This window comes from Ptychodera flava, chromosome 21, assembly GCF_041260155.1.
Source record: "Ptychodera flava strain L36383 chromosome 21, AS_Pfla_20210202, whole genome shotgun sequence".
In the NCBI taxonomy this organism is placed as follows: Eukaryota; Metazoa; Hemichordata; class Enteropneusta; family Ptychoderidae; genus Ptychodera; species Ptychodera flava.
In genome coordinates this window covers 21,241,038-21,260,400 of record NC_091948.1, presented here as the reverse complement: position 1 = coordinate 21,260,400, position 19,363 = coordinate 21,241,038, and the positions used below count along the sequence as shown (strand labels likewise).

General features: G+C 36.9%; 1 protein-coding gene across 1 annotated transcript in view; it reads right to left on the bottom strand.

The window, feature by feature from the left end:
- Positions 1 to 290: 290 nt before the first annotated feature.
- LOC139121712 (3'-5' RNA helicase YTHDC2-like) overlaps positions 291 to 19,363 on the bottom strand; it is a 65,851-nt gene continuing 46,778 nt past the window's right edge. The window contains exons 28-33 of the mRNA XM_070686805.1: positions 10,433 to 10,479; positions 9,166 to 9,271; positions 4,164 to 4,429; positions 2,235 to 2,395; positions 1,500 to 1,584; positions 291 to 1,209 (exon numbers count right to left, since the gene is read on the bottom strand). Coding sequence (XP_070542906.1) covers positions 640 to 1,209; positions 1,500 to 1,584; positions 2,235 to 2,395; positions 4,164 to 4,429; positions 9,166 to 9,271; positions 10,433 to 10,479 — 1,235 coding nt within the window. The 3' untranslated portion in view covers positions 291 to 639. The remainder of the gene's footprint in view (positions 1,210 to 1,499; positions 1,585 to 2,234; positions 2,396 to 4,163; positions 4,430 to 9,165; positions 9,272 to 10,432; positions 10,480 to 19,363) is intronic.

The following is a 19,363-nucleotide window of genomic DNA, read 5'->3' as shown; positions in this document are numbered from 1 at the left end:
AAATATGTTGAAACATGCCTGAATTATGGCTCTGTATATGAAAAAATCGTAATAAAATGGCCGCCCGGCAGCCATATTGGATCGTATCACAAAACAAATCAACGTGCATCTGTATGACATATGAAGTAATCCTTGTACCAAGTTTGAATGAAATCGCTTCAGGCATCTCTGAGATATCTGCGTGAACGGACGGACGGACGGACGCACAGACGCACGCACGGACGCACGCACGCACACACGCACGGACATGACCAAACCTATAAGTCCCCCCGGACGGTGTCCGTGGGGACTAAAAATCTGATTCGTAATATTATTACAAATGCAGGTTCGTAGACTGCTTGCAACATATTTCTGTTATTGTACAAGACACATTGTTAACGATATGCTTTTCATAAGTGGCCACGCTATTTTGAAAGTGATCATAAATGAAATAATATTTTGCATTAACAGTTAAAGCCGATACAATCCTGGTAAGAGGATTCAGTAGACAAGATGATGCCATGCTCTGTACAAATTATTTTGAGTGAATTTTTGCAAAAATTCATCGACAGTGGATAAAAGTTTCTACATCGGTAAATAACATTATGGCTATTGTTGTAACTTTAAGTAGTGAACTGGTTAAGTGTTTAACATTTATCATCATTTTTTGTCTTCAGTTTTGTCACTTCCTTTGTACCTGTTCTGACCACTGTCCTTGCCATGATAGGACCCCCTCTGTGAGGGACTCCCCCTTGAGCCGTACTTGGTGAACATGTTGCTGGGAGGCGTCCTTGGTGACCGACTGCTGGCAGAGAGCGGAGAGGCATTGCCGCCTGCAAACTGTGGAGAGCCTCTTGGAGGGAATACCATCCCTGGATAGCTGGAAGGTGAGGAATGAGCGAGCGGAATTGGAGATCCCGTAGGGGAGGGATAAACCTGTCCGTGAGCTGGTCCGGCATAACCGGGCATATTCCCAAGGAGCGGGGACCCCTTGTGGTACTGTGGAGTCATGGGGGGTGTGCCACCATACTGGGGTGACCGCCTCTTATCATGTCCCTTACCACTACCACCTCCACTACGTCCACTGTCATTGCCTCTTGGTCCCTGGTTTGGATTTGATGGTGAAGTCTGCGCTGACACTCTGTGCGTGGCGTCTCCGGAGCCAGGCTTATAGTCCTCAACCTTGCTCCAGTGCTGAAGGAGTTTCTCACCAACTTGTGGTTCCAATTCCTGGAGTAGACCAAAAAGAAATGTCTGTGTAAAGCTATATAATGTTAACACTAGTGTGTTGTTATCAACTCTGGCTCAACTTAGTTTTGGAAATATTTGTCTGATGACATCACAGTCATCAGCTTGCAACAGTCACAGCAAAACCTTTAAAAATTATGACAAGCTGGGAGGAAAGATCTAAAGCGGTTCTCAAGACAGTAAAATTTGTATATTGCAGGTATGACCCCTGTTCTACAGCTACGACCTTTGCTAACATTTTTGATTGATGCTGCTCAGAAGGCTCCACTTACCTGTCCGTCCCTGGCAATCTTGACTTTCTTGTTGTCATTCCAGGGATTGCACAGATCCTTTGTTTGTTGGAATGATACATTAGCTCTGCAAGGGAAATCACGGAATATATTCAGAATTTCCTGGCACATGCTGCATGAACATACAGATTAGTCTTTTTGTAGCCGCCACGATGAAATATAAATTACATTATTTTACAATTATGAGCAGCAAAATGATCATGCGGTAAATTAGAAGTTTTGGAAAATAATTTTTAGCGATTTTGCCAGGTTTTACTGTTTCACAAAATTTATTTTGCAAGTTTTGTTATTGAACTTGAAACTATGATATGTAAGCAGTGATTTAAATGCATGTACATCTTGCTGCAAATGGATATCATGGAGTCTACACATTCTTACACTTTAGTCAGTATATATTCACAGCATGTGTGTGAATGGCATTGTATGGGTAAACATGGCAAACAATGCAATTTTACTGCATTCAAGATTAGCCAGGTTTTTGTGATCAATTGACGAGTTTTCATAGTATCATCAGTAGTGTTTTCTGTGGCTTAAAAACAAATGAGAGGATAGACAATGCTGTGTACAATGCAGCAAAAAGGTACTGATAGTAAAGACACCATCTGGCTTGTAAGACTTCCAAATATCCCTGAATATGTATTGCTCTTAAAGACATGTTTCGGCAGAATCCACCATTCAGACACCACAAGAAAAAGGTATATACATGTGCCAACCGACCTTTTAATCCATTCAACGCTGAACAGTCCTCCGAGAGATGCCGACGACCCAGTGCCAAGTTCATGTGACCTCTCTTTGCTGATTCCCGATGACATCCTGGCATAACCTTGGAAGTGACCGCTGCCTTGCACTGAGAATATCAGGTACACGTTAGTGCTTTCCTGGTAAGTAAATGAAAGATGTGACCATGGTTAGGATGCTAATCAGCACTCATTTTTGACAACATTGTGATGATGGGCAAGAGAGACAACTACTACAAAGATAGTGATTCAAACTAACTACCAGAAACCTAGGGAGTTCTGTGAGTTAAGGTGGTTGGAAAGGCTAGAGCGTCAGTTATAAACTTCAACAAAACTATTAAAATATAAAAGTAGTCAACATTCTCTGTGGAATAAAAAAAACTTGACATTTGGGGTCATAGGCATTGCAGAGTTATAGCCCGTTGAAACTTCTGAAAAACTGACCAAATAAGAAGAAGTTGGGGAGTCCTTAGTGTATTAACTATGGTAGAGGTCCCCTAGCTTTTAATAAAATGTTTAAAAAGGGAAAGTCATTATTTGCTGTTTTTCAGGAAAGTTTGACAAGGTGGTGCTTGCATTCAGAGTGAGTGACTGCTATTGTAAATGCATTTTTAGATTCTTTGAGTGTCAAAGAGGTGTCAAAAGTGAGATTAAGCAAAAAGACTGCTCTGTGACTTCAAAAGAGGGGTGCAAATATGGCTTGTTTTCAACGTTTTTGACAGAATAACAGTTTTCCTACAAAATTATACCAATTTAATCCAACCTTTGAAATGAGATATGGACATGGAATTTTTACAGCCTATTAACAAGGTTACAGATAAGATATGGCAAAATTTTTCTATATTTGAAGTACTTTTTGAAAAATCATATTTTGAAATTTGAAAGAAGTTTTAATAATTTTTTGATATGTAAACCCATGTAAAATCATAAAAACAAATTTTACTTACAAATCCTGCCGTACAAATCTTACAATTAATAGTGTCAACATATTTATAACTAATTTGGTAATATTAATACTATCCAATTATTATTAAATTCAAATATGTAAAAAAAATATGAAAAATTAAATTTTAATATTTACTAGTGTCATATTTCAAAATCATGGCTGCAAATATAGAATTTTCATATTCTTTGGAGAAAGTATTAACTAAGAGAGTTATCCTGAAAATTTGAACTAAATATCTTGAGTCTAACACTTGAAACTTGACATAAACTCTGAGGAAAGAATTGGTGCAAAAATAACCTTTCCAGCCACCTTAATGGGAAACCCGGTTAGGGATAGAGTGCACAGCTAGGGACCCGTAGGAAATTACTTTCTGTTTATACCCAAAGGTTTGCGTCAACTAAGCTTTACTTATGATAATGCATAGAGACAATAATTGTCCAGGGTGATAAAAGGTACTGATAGAGAAAGTTGAGAAAAACTTGAACAAAAGAAAAATCTTCACTTGGTCTTGATCTAGCTTTTCAATATCCAAACACGGGTTGACCATAATGATGCAACATTTTTGGACAGTGAAGGAACTTGTGATTCAGAAAAAACCAGGACAGATACTTGTTCACAGCAGTTGTGAAGCATTATGTGAGGTAGAATGTGTTCATTATTTTCAAAACTCCTGACATTACTTCTTGGTTTTGTGCAAAGAGATCTTCTCCTCTGTCTGTCTGTCCGTCTGTCTTCCTGTCTGTCTGCCTGTCTGTCTGTGTCTCTGTGTCTTTCTGTGTATCTCGCTCTCTCTCAAAACGTGTTTCAATTGCGGTGAGTAAAATCTTGTACATATCTCCTCTTCGGTAAATTCTGCACATGTGAAAAGACAACTGTTGGATTCGCAACTTGGCCTGATACCAATATATGCTGATTTGGAGGTTTCACCACACATGTAGATTCTACAAAGACTTGAAAGTTTACCTCATACGCCTTGCTCAATCTCTTCTCACATCCAACGCTCGTGCTCCAGATACCCTTTGTCAGGGAAATCTCCAGGTTCATCTGATTATTACACTTCACGATGAAGTACCTGTGAGACAGGACTTGCTCTGATGAAGGTGATGACTTGTCTATCCCTTTAACTGATCCGGGAGGTGATGGGCTGTCGCTAGGGCTTGCTGTGGTGCTGCTGTCACTGGGGGACTTCGTGAAACTCGACAGTTTGTCCTCATGTGGCCTTGGGCTTCCTGTAAGTTACCACAATAAGAAATTGTAAAGCATGTGCAAAACTTATATCGCAAGTCTGAATCCTAGACCAGAAGAAGATGGTAATGCGTGGTTCCAAAACACCTGACTGATTAAGAATTCCTGATGGGAGATCATCCCTACTTCTTCAATTTTAAACGAGAAGTCAAAATTCTTGTAAGATTTTATTCATAATTTTTTACCACAATGGACTATCTCTGACCCTGAAATATACCAGAAAAGTTGGGAATATCTATTGCACTTGAGTTCAAAAATCTAAAAGCTGGCAGTTTATAGGTGTACAGAATGACTGGACAGTATTTACATTAGGGGATATTCCTGTTTAAAGTTCAAGTTGAAGAATTTGATGATGACCACTCTCATTTCAATGACAGGTAAAGAGGTGGTTCTCAAATGAAGAGAAAATTCAAAATTGATCAATTATTCATGTTCGTTAGATGTGATGGTGTCATGTCACCATAGATTATATATAGTGAGACAGTGTAGGCAACTTACAGGGTCAATGAAAAGTCTTTCCCAAAGTTTGCATAAGCATTGAGAAATATTTCTATGGAGTATTTATGGTGGTATTTTGACCAAAAAATTTGCATGGTGGCAATATCTGCCATTTATGGCTGAAATTTCACAGTGGCATTTTCTTTGCTGCTTTGTCTAGCAATCGGAAAGGACAAAGCTGGCAGTGAATCCTATTCATATTCACAGTAGGAATAATGGACCATAGATAAAACTGAAACAGCTCTCCATCTCCTAACAGCAAGTTGATGATATTACTCAAACAGAGGACTGTCTCATTCTCATTATCAGGGGAGGTATGTGATACTCTATTTACACACATACTTAAAGATCAGGAAATTTTCTGAATGGCAAAACTAACTAGACTGATTAAACTTGCCAATTTCAGACTTTTATTTGTCTATAATCCTGCAACTGCGCACAATAAATGACTTTAGAAATACACATATAGTGTCAAGGGGCCACTAGGAATATATGACCCTACCATTTCTGGGTACGATAATTTTATGAGGCCCATCACCACCGTCTAGACCAGAGAGATGTGTGAGTTGAAGTAAACTACACCATTTGTACCAATCTACTTTGCAGTTTGTGTGTAATCCATTAATTACAATATACATGCCCTGCAGCATCATAGAAATGTGTATCATTGGTTCACAAGTGAGTGGAGTACAAGGTTATCTGTTATTTAGGGTGTTTTTTATGATATTTGGTGCCACACACTGGTAGAAATGGATCACAATGACAAACTTATTTACTGGCTTCCTGTAGCTACACGTACCTTGCTAAACACAAATGCTGTAATTTCCTACAAATTTGTTACTGTCATTTGAATGATCTCGAGAGGGAGGTCACAACACAATCTGGGGAAAGTAAGCTTTTAACCTCACAGGCCTATTATCATAATGCGGTTGTAGTTTTAGCTGCCTAGCCTTCTATCAACCCATGCACAAATTTTAGTACAATTTAAATATGTCAATGACCCTGCTGTGCTCGGTAGTTAGAAATGGGGAGACAAGATGCAAATTGTAAGTGGCCTATTCCTGTACAGGGGAAAGTTTAATGGGGCAAAGCATTTGTACAGCAGGGGCAATTTTCAGCAATTTACAAAGATGAAGGGTGGCTAACCCACTCAGTGTTTGTAGCTAACCTCGTCTCAGTGTCTAATTTAAACATCATCATATAAATTTTGTGAAACTCAAGGACCTCCCTATAGGCCCGTCACTATAAATGGAAATGCTTGTATTGAGTGGGTGAAACCATTACAATATGAAAGGACTGTATTCCTGGAATTTTACAATCCTTGTGTGGGAGGTTCATTTCTATTCTATTATTGTACTTATACGTACAGTAGCTCCTCATTTTTCCACCAAAATCTCTTTTTACCAACACTTGTTTTTCTGAGTTCCACTTTGTCCTTCAAAATATTATTTTCAATATGAATATGAAAATATTTCAGTGAAATCAATTTAAATATGTCTTTGGATATCAAAGTTGTATTCCAATGGAAATACCTTTAATTTGATATATCACTCGATAGTTTAAAAGTATGTTTACAGTAGTTAACAGTGAATTTTCTAATTTTATATCACACTTATGCAAATTTGGTACCCGTGTGAATTATGCAAATTAGGGGTTTATGGCCCTACTTGGCAGCTCCACATCGTCAATTTTCTTGAAGTAGAGATAATAAGCTTTCAAATGACGTATGATGTGGCCGTATGTAAGGTGGGTACATTAAGTGTGAAAAATAGGTGAGTCTGCCGCTCGCCTAGTTGGTCCGATATATAAAAAACGGCTTATCAGATCAGAATCAAATCTGGTACATATATTCAGTTAGCAAATGGCAAGAACTGATTAGTTTTTTGGTGGGTGTGGCTTTCATACTTTTTGCTCATTTGCATAATTAATGATTTTAGAAAAAACGGACATACATTAAAAAGGACTACACACAATTTGATGAGATTTGCTACAAATGTTGATCACACCAAGATATATCAGCAGTGGGAACCATTAAGGGGTGACATGAAAGATAGTTGCTAATTTGCATATTTAATGAACTTTCCTAATTAGGGATATATGTCTGATTTGACTCGATCAAAATTGACCAAACTTGGTATGTATATTAAAGATACTATTATCTAACATTATTGAAAGTCATTAAACATTTTAACTTTAGCCAATTCCTAATTTGCATATTTAATGAACTTTGGTAATTAGGGATATATATTTGAATTGACTGGACTGACGTTGATGAAACTTGCTACATGTATTTGGAGCTACTATGATACAACATTTTTGAAAGTCTTTAAGCATTTTCACTTCACCCAATTCCTAATTTGCATATTTAATGAACTTTCCCAATTAGGGATATATACCTGAATTAACTTGATTGAAGTTGCTGAAACTTGCTATATACATCAAAGATACTGTGATATAACATTAACAACAAGTCAAAAGACATTTTCACTTCAGCCAATTCCTAATTTGCATATTAAATGAATTTTCATAATTAGGGATATTTATCTGAATTGACTTCATCAAAATTTATGAAACTTGCTATGTACATTAAAGACACTATAATACAATATTATTGAAAGTCATTAAGCATTTTCTCTTCAGCCAATTCCTAATTTGCATATTTAATGAACTTTCCTAATTAGAGATATATATCTGAATTGACTTGACCAAAGTTGACAAAACTTGCTACATATATTGCAGATATTATGATACAACATTATTGACAATCATTAAGCATTTTTACATAAGTCAATTCCTAATTTACATATTTAATGAACTTTGCTTATTAGGGATATATACTGGGATTTACTTGATCAAAGTTGGCAAAACATGCTATGTACATTGATGATTATACCTGGTTAAAGCAATATCGAAAGTCATTTCACATTTTCATGTCAGCTAATTTATAATTTGCATATATAATGAGCTTTCACAGCTCGGCATATATGGCTTGAAGGACTTGGCCAACGGTAATTACACTTGCTATATAAAATGATGATACAATGACAGCAGTCAAAGAACTTTAATATTCTTATTTCAGCTAATTACATATTTGTATACTTCATGACCTTTTAGAATTAATCGGCGGTGATTATTGTTCATTATGTTGATCATAATACTTTCAATGAAGTTGCAAACATGTGGCAAAGGTTCAAATTTACACATAACTGCAATATATAATGAAACACGTGAGCACTTTCAGTTAATATCTGGTTGGTACATAGGAATAACTATGGAATACAATTTTTTTGACAAAACGTCACATGACCCCGATGACCTTTGACCTCATATATATGCATATATGTCCATAACTCAGTAACCACAACTACTACCCGCTTCATATTTGGTATGATGGGAGACTTTATGATGGTATATCCTGTACCTCATTAATTATGTGCATATCTAATTCTTGGGCCACCAAACTACTTGACCAATCCCATTACCTTTCACAAACTTTAAAGTGCTCACACTTAGGAAGATATGAGTAAAATTTCAGATTAATCGCTGTGTTGGTTCTGGAGATGAAGATTTTTAAAGATTAAATTGGGATTTTCGCAAAATCCAATATGGCGGCCAAACCACGAGACTGATCCAAACGCCTTTCACAAACTTAAAAGAGCTCACACTAAGGATTACTCAAGTAAAATTTCAGGTCTGCCAGTGTCTTGGTTCTGGAGAAGAAGAAATTGGTATTTTCTGAAAATCCAATATGGTGGCCAAGGTCATGTGACCGCAGGCGATTTTATTTCCAAATTCTTAAGACCTTAGGTCATTCTTGCTGTGTAAAATATTCAAAATTGACTAGACCCCTAGGTCATCAGGAGAAGCCATTTTAAGGTTTTTAGAAAATCCAATATGACCGCCAGGTCACGTGACCAATCAAAATATTAAGGATAATATGCACAAGTACTCATAAGTACCTATTAGCCCTGCAAGTTTAAGAAGTTAACGTTCATTACTTCATGAGAGCAAGAGTGACAAAAAAATTACAGAAGAAGAAGAGGAAGAAGGCCCCTAATGATCGAAAGTTAGCAATACTGGGGCTTTAACTTCTCACACTTTGCTATAAGCAAACTGCACAATCTGGTGACCAGAATAATTAACCTCACTAGCTCATGATATCAACCGCTATTACTTTTTTTGGTTCTCCAGTAATGTTATAATCTGACAGATTTCTACATACTGAAGTCTCGTCTCCTGTCCTTTGGTGGTGTTATGTTTGTTCTCTTGGGCGACTTCATCCACGGTTTGCGACCACTTTCTGAGTCGTCTATTTCTGAGAAGTCATTCTGATTAGAAAAAAAATGACCAAGTTATGATTTTGACAATAATTATTGTAATAGAATTATATGGACCATTAGATCTAGAGAGAGGTAATGATGAGTATATGCAGTTTGTATTCTGTCCTAGAATTAACATTTTGATATGTTCCAACTTTGTGTGTACAGTATGTCACAATGTGGCGCATGTACATTTTTTTAAAGAATTTGGATTTCATACTTTTTTCACCAGACAATTGAGTGAAGTTTTTTGGCAAGGTAGGAGATCTGTGCGACACATACAAAACACTCTATTTTTGGTAGTACATGTCTCAATATTTGAAGGCTAAAACTTTTGCTCAAACTTTCTGTTAGGAAACTTTAAACTATTCCTTTCAAAATAAAAACTCAAAATCAGGGGTCACTGTGTACAATTTGGTACTACTAGAGAAGCAAATTACAAAATATTTATCGACACTTTAAATTCAAAATAGCTGCCGACCCTGTGTTAATTCTGTGGGGAATAATTACATTTTTGATTGTCACAACTATGAGGTGGTGAAAACTTCTTGTATTTACTCCATGAGCTTCAAAATGAGCACCCCCTCATGATAGAAGACAAATTCAAGTATTGTAAAAGTTTGAAAGTCTGAATATCTGTCCCTGAGGTATATTCCACCTTAAGGTAGAACGCACCTCGGGAACAGACATTCGGACTCTCAAACTTTTGCAATTCTTTTCTGATCTACCACTTGTGGGGGTTCATTTTAAAGCTCTAGGCGTAAAAAAACTTTCCATCGGCTTAGTTTTTTGAAAATCGAAAATTTTATTTTTTCTCCATAGAGTTAACACAGGGATGGCGGCCATTTTGAATTTCAATATCGGTATTAAAATCTCGATTGAGCACTATCAATATTTATGGAAAACTAGCTTGTGAGTAGTTCTACATCAAAGAGCACTTGAATAATCTAGCACAAACATCCAGAAATGTTTTGGTTCTATTCTAATCACAATCCCAGAAGTATGCTGAGCACCTCTATTTTGACCAAGTTACTACCTCCCCGGGGCAATGAATATTCAGATGAAACACTGAAACACTGTGTACAAGACGATACCTTTTGAAATCTAACTTGTGTATTCTACTGTTTCAAATGATCAAATTCACAGAAAGCTCAATGCGCGTAATCTCACCTCATTTGGAGTTTTCCTGTAGTTTGGAGATGACATTGGTTCTGAAGCTGTGGAATAGACGCATGGAAAAAAATAAAAGTATTTTAACAGATAGACAATTGTATACATTTATTGAATTACACATCATTTACATGGAAAACATTCCTTGCATGGTAAGTGTAATTCATGAATTCAAGTTTGACAAATTGAAGAATAAAATTAAAAAAAATAAATGAAGGTAATATCTTTAGAATGCGTAACATACAACGGCAAACAGCACATTAAACCCCTATATATCAAAAGTAATACTGAGGTAAATTTTGGAATATAAAGTAATTCTGAAATATCTGGAACACTGTGAAAATCAGTCGTCACACACATAGCCTAAAACATATACTACTCAGACCCCTTTTTCAACATCGTGTAAATTAAGTGTGTTTACTCGCAGTTGGTAGGTTACAATTTTTACCATCAGACCATTAATAGGCTTGGACTCAGATGGCCAAGGGCTCTTCAAAATGAACAGAGGCTACCCCATTGAAAGGCAAAGCTATATTACATACGTCTCTTCAGGGATGGTTGTACCAGACCCCGACAGAACAGAGAGAGATACTATTACTGAGAGGCTTACACCATGGAAAGTATACATATCATCTTTCTGTGCTTCATCACTATAAAGGAGACTTGGGGGAGACACTCTTGCATCAGATACTTTATTTGAAAATGGCAAGGACCATTGTGTCTTGGACTGAACTTCGTTTCAATTCACGTGCTAGCCAGCAGGGATCACATACTCATTCGGAGTCCTTATGGAGACAAAGCTCTATCACGCAGACGATAATCTTGCAAGCAAAAAACCTCTTGGATCATACCCATATCAGTGGCAACGTGATATTCAGCATCTCTGATATAAACGCATATTATTGCTCATGCAATTTTTTCCTGTTATTTGTATTTCATAGAAAAACAGAAAAATTATGTTGAAAGATCTGAACATAGTCTGTTCTGGTGAAACAATTTAATGGGTTGAAACTGAGAAAAGTTAGATTTCAACTTAAAAATTGTCCATTTTCAGTGATAAATAAATAGCAGACTTCTGAGAGTCCCCTTTTTTATTTCAACTCAGGGCTAGATCTGACATTTCCAAATGCTTTCCATCTAAAACTCAAAATGTGAGTTTCTGAAGCCATAAGCAATTTAACCAAGACAGTTCATACCAATATTCTGTTACCTAATGCAGACACCCAGCCTATACAAAGTAAAGTAAACTGATTTTTTTCTATTATGAAGAGCTCTTTCTCCTGAAAACTCTGACAATGGCATAAAAAGAGACATAGGGGGTATAGCATAATTGTGTTACATGTTTGCAGTCCATACACGCTGATACAAGGTACATTAAGTTTTGACAAAAGGCTTAATTACAGAAGGTCATTAAATATGCAAATAAGCTAATTATGAATGTCACATTCATTACCTTTGAGCATGACTAAATTTTAAATTTTAGTATAATTATATAATGTGGAAGTCCGATTAAATTCTCAGAGTCAGTGCATTCACTTTTGACATATAGCCTGATTACACAATTTTCTTCAGGAGGAACACACTTCAGGGACAGATATTCAGACTCTCAAACTTTTACATTTCTTTCCTGACATACCACTTGTTGAGGTCATTTTGAAGCTATTGCCTTAAAGCTCTATAAGCTGTATCTTTTTACTATTTTTTCAAAACTTTTGTTTTGTGGTTTCCCTACACTTTCTGGATTGAATCACTAAATTGTAATTAAATGCCAAGTATTTAGCATATCAACACAACCTATATGAGTATAATCTACATTGTTATTGTTGTAAATTTTCTTCAAGTCCGGACTAGAATTCATTTGTAAACAATGAACAATGATCACTACACACATACAAGCTGTGTTGACAAAAAGAATACTTGAAATTTCAGCATGACAAATGGATTAGTGTCAGACACGGTAGTTGATATACAGCAGCAGAATACTGAAAAATAGCGTCAATGACACTGTAGCTCCCATCCTGGACTATTTAGTGTTTGTTCTCTGGTCAGATATTTGAACATGTGTGAAAGGGATAAAGTGCATGAAGTGAAAATACTTAAATGTAATGTACTGGAGACAGTGAAATATGTTTAATGTATTTATTCAGAATATAAAATGGAAAAAATACAGAATTAGAAATATCGAATACTGTGATACAACCATTAACTCAACAAGTCATTGACAATGACATAGTCCCCACTTGTAATAGGAGTATAAGTCTTGATGGGGCAGGGAAATGTGGTCATTAAGAAGTATCACTGGAGTGTATATGTTGAGATCTATGGGCACATAGGTCTATGTCGTTGTTCCCAATTTGAAACACATGAGGCATGTCTAAGTTATGGTTCTAAATCGGGAAAAAAGATCAGACCTCTAGCAGTATTGGCCAGCCAAGAAATACATATGCGCATAATAAATGAGGTACAAGATGTGACATCTTAACGATGCGACTCAGGTTCAAAGGTCAATTTTAGCAATTTTTTTTTTATTTCAAATTTCAAACCACTGACACGTGGTCTTTGTTTTGGGGAAAGGTGTTGGGTCACATCGTACCGGGAAATTCCTGAAATATTACTAAAATGGCAAACTATCAGCTACACCGCGTGCCATTATTTTCCTTTTGTCTTAACGGTCGCGGATTACCGACCGCGATATCTTTGATAAACACGCAGAGACTATGTATAGGCTTGGCGGTATAGTGCGCATGCGCTAGCTTCAACGTTATGCTCAGCGTTTTGAACTCCGCATGTATCGGTACGGCAAACACGTCGAGCAGACGTAAGCCGGCGCTCGCGCTCCGTACCCTCGAAAGAGCAAGCGAGGTCCACAAAAGCGGACCTGAAAAAGACGGCAACGTGCGCAAAGGTCGATTTAAATGTAAAACAGTCCGACTTTGGCTCATACTCCCTGCAATAACGATCAAGAATGCAGTGAAGAGTCAGATTTGGCCGAGGACGCAGACGATAATGGAGACGTGCTCAGTTCAACAACTATGAAAGTATTTGACACGCTGCTTTTCGAACATATTAGGCTATGCTGATTACATACCCGAGTCCAAAAATTAGCCTGAGCGAGATGAAACTTCTGTTAGTTGCGATAATGTTATCACTCTTGCTGTACATGCTTGGTGTTAGTATCGTGTTCTTTTATATTTTTAAACTCGAGTTTTCTATCGTGCAGTCTTTTCGTGTCTGCTGAGAAACCTTGAACAACACCGTACCCGACATCACGCGACATTTATGTCAAGGAGTTTCCCAAGCCAGTGCAGGAGTTCATACACACATAATGTAGATTCACAAGAGCAAGTTCACCGATCTACTAATTTTCGAAACGAAATGCAAATATTTTTTTTATTTCATGCCTTTTCTTTCTTTAAATATAACCCAAAAATTAAATTACGTCAAACGTGAATTGCGAGGGTTCACAAATGATTCTTGTGTACGTGTTGTCTAAACTTATCAATTACCCGCAGACTCCACAGCTGCTAGCTGGACCTCAACACTGAACGTAAAACAAACCCGGCTCAACTTCTAGAAGTGCTGAAACTAGCAATTTTTGCTATATGAGGTCAGTCATCGAAAGTTTGACTAAAAGTAAAAATCTCCGAAATAATTATATGTGCGCTGGTAATGGTATTGCGCAAGTTGAGTGACTCCACTGTAGACTAGTCGATACTCTGTCTCTTGGAACACACTGTCGATGACAGCCTGCACTGTTCTACGCTACGGCGTGATTATCATTAGTTTGATAAAATCGGTACAAGAACACATATACATAGAGTTTGAAAAAATAACACGAGTCAATCTCTCCCGTCGTAACAAAGGGCGACAAGTTTGCAGTGCGGTGCAAAAGCTAAGAAAATACGACAGGCATTTTATGTTGTCAAGAGTTACGTGTGTTCGTCTCATCTTGGGGTAGGAAAGCTAGCAAGTGACGTCCCGTTCGCACAGTGTCAGCGCTAACATGAACTTGACAATCACTTTTCACAAAGAACATGCATAAATTGCCGATCGCGAGACAGGAAGTAGACAACTTGAGTCAAGAACAAGTGAATGCCCGACGCGATCGCGCGACGACAGCACATAAGTCTCGATCGGATAGACTTTTTTACGCAAGTTTCGACGTCTTCGTCTTGACTGTGAACTCTGGTAACCAGATTGTAACCGTTGAGACAACAGTATACAGTTAATCTACAAGTTAAACGTTCGAAAAATGGATTAAATCGCTAAGTACCCCTCTGTGTTTGTTGTGTAAATACCACCCACTGCTGGCACTGAGCATTTGCCAGTTCAGTGTATAATTTCTTTCTATTTTCACACGATCTGCAATCCTAAACATATTCAAAATTCCCAAAACTGACTCTAAATATTTCAGCTTAGTCCTGGTGTAAGAAAATTCGCAGAAAATAGTGCGCGAGTCGGACTTCTTGGTCATAATATGTGACGCATAGGTCGTTTACACAAATCGTCGATTTTCTCAGTTCCGTTTTTGGCAGTGCGTACATTATTCAAATAAGTATAAGTCCGCGGCGCCTGGACAGACTAGCCTGATTTTTCACCTGTGGACAGTGAATGAATATATCTGAAAGACCGTGTCTCAGATTCCCGATAAAGGGCCTGGAAGTGAAGATATCCTGACAAACGTGAACAAAGGCCGATAATTTATGCAAAAAACGTCAAGTTGACACTTTGAAGGTGCATTGTGCGAAAACAAAAGCGAATTTCAAAAATCCGGGACACGGTTTTTTGCTCAGTATACCCAGCCGTCGATTGCCGTAAACAGATCACCAAGGCCGATTGGAGATTTGTACTTACACTTTTTTGAGTAAAAAAACTAAAAAACACATGTTTTTGAGTAAAACAGCCGTATGCGCACTGTTTTTAAACAACTAACAAATTTTCTGAACTCTTCGGTGACCGAGCAGATAAAAAAAGTACCACATGTCGGGTGTGTGACCACGTCTTCTTTGTGAAAACGAGGATTGAAAATAAGTGACAATGAACCTGAGTCGCTACCTTAAGGTCTAATATCCTATCAAAATTGGAGGGTATAGAGCTTGTGGTTACTGAGATATGCATATATGTGTATAATCACGGTCAAAGGTCATCGAGGTCACATGACATTTTGAACAAAAAACTATATTGCTAATTAATCCCTATATGCCAAAACATCAGACCTCTAGCTCTATTCGCTTGCCTTGAATTAGATGTAAGTATAATTAATGAGGTAAAGCGTGTGTTGTCATAAGGTCTCCCATCCTACTAAATACAAAGGACATAGCACTTGCGGTTAGTTAGTTATTGACATAAACATATATTTTAGGTAAAAGGTCACCGAGGTCACATGACATTTGGTCAAAAAATTTGTCTCCTATAGTTATCCCTATATACCAAAAATCAGACATCCAGCTCTATTGGCTTGCTCAGAATCAGATATGTGCATAATTAATGAGGTACAGTATGTGGTGTCATAAGGTGTCCAATCATACCAAATATGAAGGGTGTAGCACTTGTGGTTACTGAGTTATGGACAAATATGTATATTTGAGGTCAAAAGTCACCGAGGTCAAGTGACATTTTGTCAAAAAAATTGTATTGTTAAGTTATCCCTATATACCAAAAATCAGACCTCTAGCTCTATTGGCTCGCTCAAAATTAGATATGCGCATAATTAATGAGGTACAATATGTGGCGTCATAAGGTGTCCCATCATACTATACATGAAGGGTGTAGCACTTGTGGTTACCGAGTTATGGACAAATATGTATATTTGAGGTCAAAGGTCACTGAGGTCATGTGACATTTTGTCAAAAAAATTGTATTGCTAAGTTATCCCTATATACCAAAAATCAGACCCTTAGCTCTATTGGCTCACTCAAAATTAGGTATGCACATAATTAATGAGGTACAATATGTGGCATCATAAGCTGTCCCATCACATACCACACATGAAGGGTGTAGCACTTGTGGTTACTGAGTTATGGACAAATATGTATATTTGAGGTCAAAGGTCACCGAGGTCACGTGACATTTTGTCAAAAAAATTGTATTGCTAAGTTATCCCTATATACCAAACATCAGACCTCTAGCTCTATTGGCTCGCTCAAAATTAGATATACACATAATTAATGAGGTACAATATGTGGCATCATAAGGTGTCCCATCATACTATACATGAAGGATGTAGCACTTGTGGTTACTGAGTTATGGACAAATATGTATATTTGAGGTCAAAGGTCACCGAGGTCACGTGACATTTTGTCAAAAAAACTGTATTGCTAAGTTATCCCTATATACCAAACATCAGACCTCTAGCTCTATTGGCTCGCTCAAAATTAGATATGCACATAATTAATGAGGTACAATAAGTGGCGTCATAAGGTGTCCCATCATACCATATATGAAGGGTGGTAGCACTTGTGGTTACTGAGTTATGGACAAATATGTATATTTGAGGTCAAAGGTCATCGAGGTCACATGACATTTTGTCAAAATATCCGAGATATCTGCGTGAACGGATGGACTCACGGATGGACGAACAGACGGACATGATCCAATCTATAAGCCCACTGGACTTCATCCGTGGGGACTAAAAATTGTGTCACTGCATCCTTTTTGCAATATGAATACGATGAGAAACTAAATTTTTATTTTTTGTGGCCTTATACATGGGAGTCTATGGAGATCTGCCTTATACATGGGAGTCTATGGACGTGTAAACTAAAAATATGCAAATTTCACCACAATTTGCCCAAATTTGGGAAAGGGTCACTCCTATGCACTTCCACACCAAGTTTCAAATCAATCGGACTTGTGGTTTCAGAGAAGAAGATTTTTTGACCAAAAATGGGAGAAAATTGTAAAAAAATTCATGAAAAATACAAAGTCCACGATACTGACCCAAGATGTGCACAATCATTTCAGGTCAGCCCAAAGTACTTACATGCTAATTTTTCATGTAATCTGCTCAGTGGTTATTGAGTTTTTTCAATTTTGACTGTTTTTACATTTTTTCACTTAATTTGCATATTTTTGGCAATGACAACTTCATTTGAACAAAATCTCATCTACAGCCCATCATCCATGTACGCACCAAATATCAAGATGAAATGTGCAGCGGTTTTGGAGTTTTTGATGTTGACGGACAGACATACAGACATACAGACATACAGACACACAGACACACAGACATACAGACATACATACAGACAGTTCCCTAGCCTATAAGAATAGCTTCCATTGCCATATATACATATGGCTATGGGAGCTAAAAACTTGCCACAAGTTACAGCTTACGTCCCTTTAATTTTTTGAAAACTGATAATTTTGTTTTTCCCCATAGAGTTAACACAGGGATGGCAGCCATTTTGAATTTTAAATATCAGTGAATTTTGGGTAATTTGTTTCTCTAGCACCAAAATTTGCATGTTGACTCCCCGATTTTTATTCTTGATTTTGAAAGAGAACGGTTGAAAGATTACTTGAGGAAAGTTTGAGCAAAAGTTTCAGTCTTTCACTTTTGAGGTGCATACTACCTTAAAATACGGTACATAGTAATGAGCTATCAATAAGTATGTCCTGCTCATGAAGCTTTCAGCAAATTATTAAAGCGAACCTAAAGTATGACAAATGTAGTAAGTATGTACTAAGTAGGTAACTAACTAAGTATGATGTTGTACTAAGTAGTCTAATGTAACTAAGTATGACGTTGTATTAAGTAGTCTAATCGCAGTCTGTGCATTCAGTTTTTGATTATGGCCTAATTACAGAAATTCATAAATTATGTAAATAAGTCTATAATGAGCATATTAAACTGACCAAACTTTCAGCATAATTAAAACTACTTGTCATTAACCCTTGAGTGCCTAAGTCAAGTTTTGTTGCCTTCATAATATAGTGCAGACAATATTTTTCACATCAAGACAATTTCTTTTCAGATTTTTCCCAAAATTTTGATAAAAATTTGTAGTCAATGAAAAGTTATGTCCTTTTGCTTCAAAATTACAAAAACAATTACAGAAAAATTCATGAAAATTTGTTAAATAATGCACTTAAATTTAGGTGGAAAAAATTGCAGCTCTCAATGGGTTAATGCACCCTAGAATTCTGATCAATTTCAGTGCTTTCAGCTTTGATAAAAGACACATATTATTCACTAAACATGTAAATGTGCTAATTATGGTATGTTACCCTTGTCATGTCAAACATTGAGCACAAATAAATCAAAGTACAACCAATGTACTCAGAAGTTAGATCAAATTCAGTATGATATAGCTATGCTGTGATATTTAAAATAATCTATATAATACGTGTGGGCTGCTTTGTCAATTAAGGGAATGCTAATAAACATGAGACATATTTGAATATTAGCAGTAAATATCTAAATATGCTGTACACATTTTTATGGATGGGAAAGAGTCCAACTGACGATCATTTTCATATATCAGTGCTGGCTATGACTGCTGGCAGCGTACTTCTTTGGTGGTACACTTCGCCTGAATACTGATATTAAACCATAGCTTAACAGTCCAGACAGAAGTTTAGTTTGATCAGAACTTGCAAAAATTGGCCTAAAAGAGTATAAATATGCAAATTTTATCATAATTTCAACATACTGAGTCAGATCATTTCCAGGAACTTGCATACAAAAGAAATCTGACAAAGGGATTCCTAGAAGATTTACGGAATCTCGTAACCCAAAACAGCTAAAATTGCCCCCAAAATTACAGCATTACAGGTTTCATTGTGATTTGTACAAAACTGTTATAGATCATCCCTTGAGACCTTCATATCAAATTTCAAAGCAACCTGACAAGCAGTTTCAGAGACATTGTTTCACAAAAATGGAAAATATTGCACCCAAATTACAAATATGGAAATTTTACCATGATT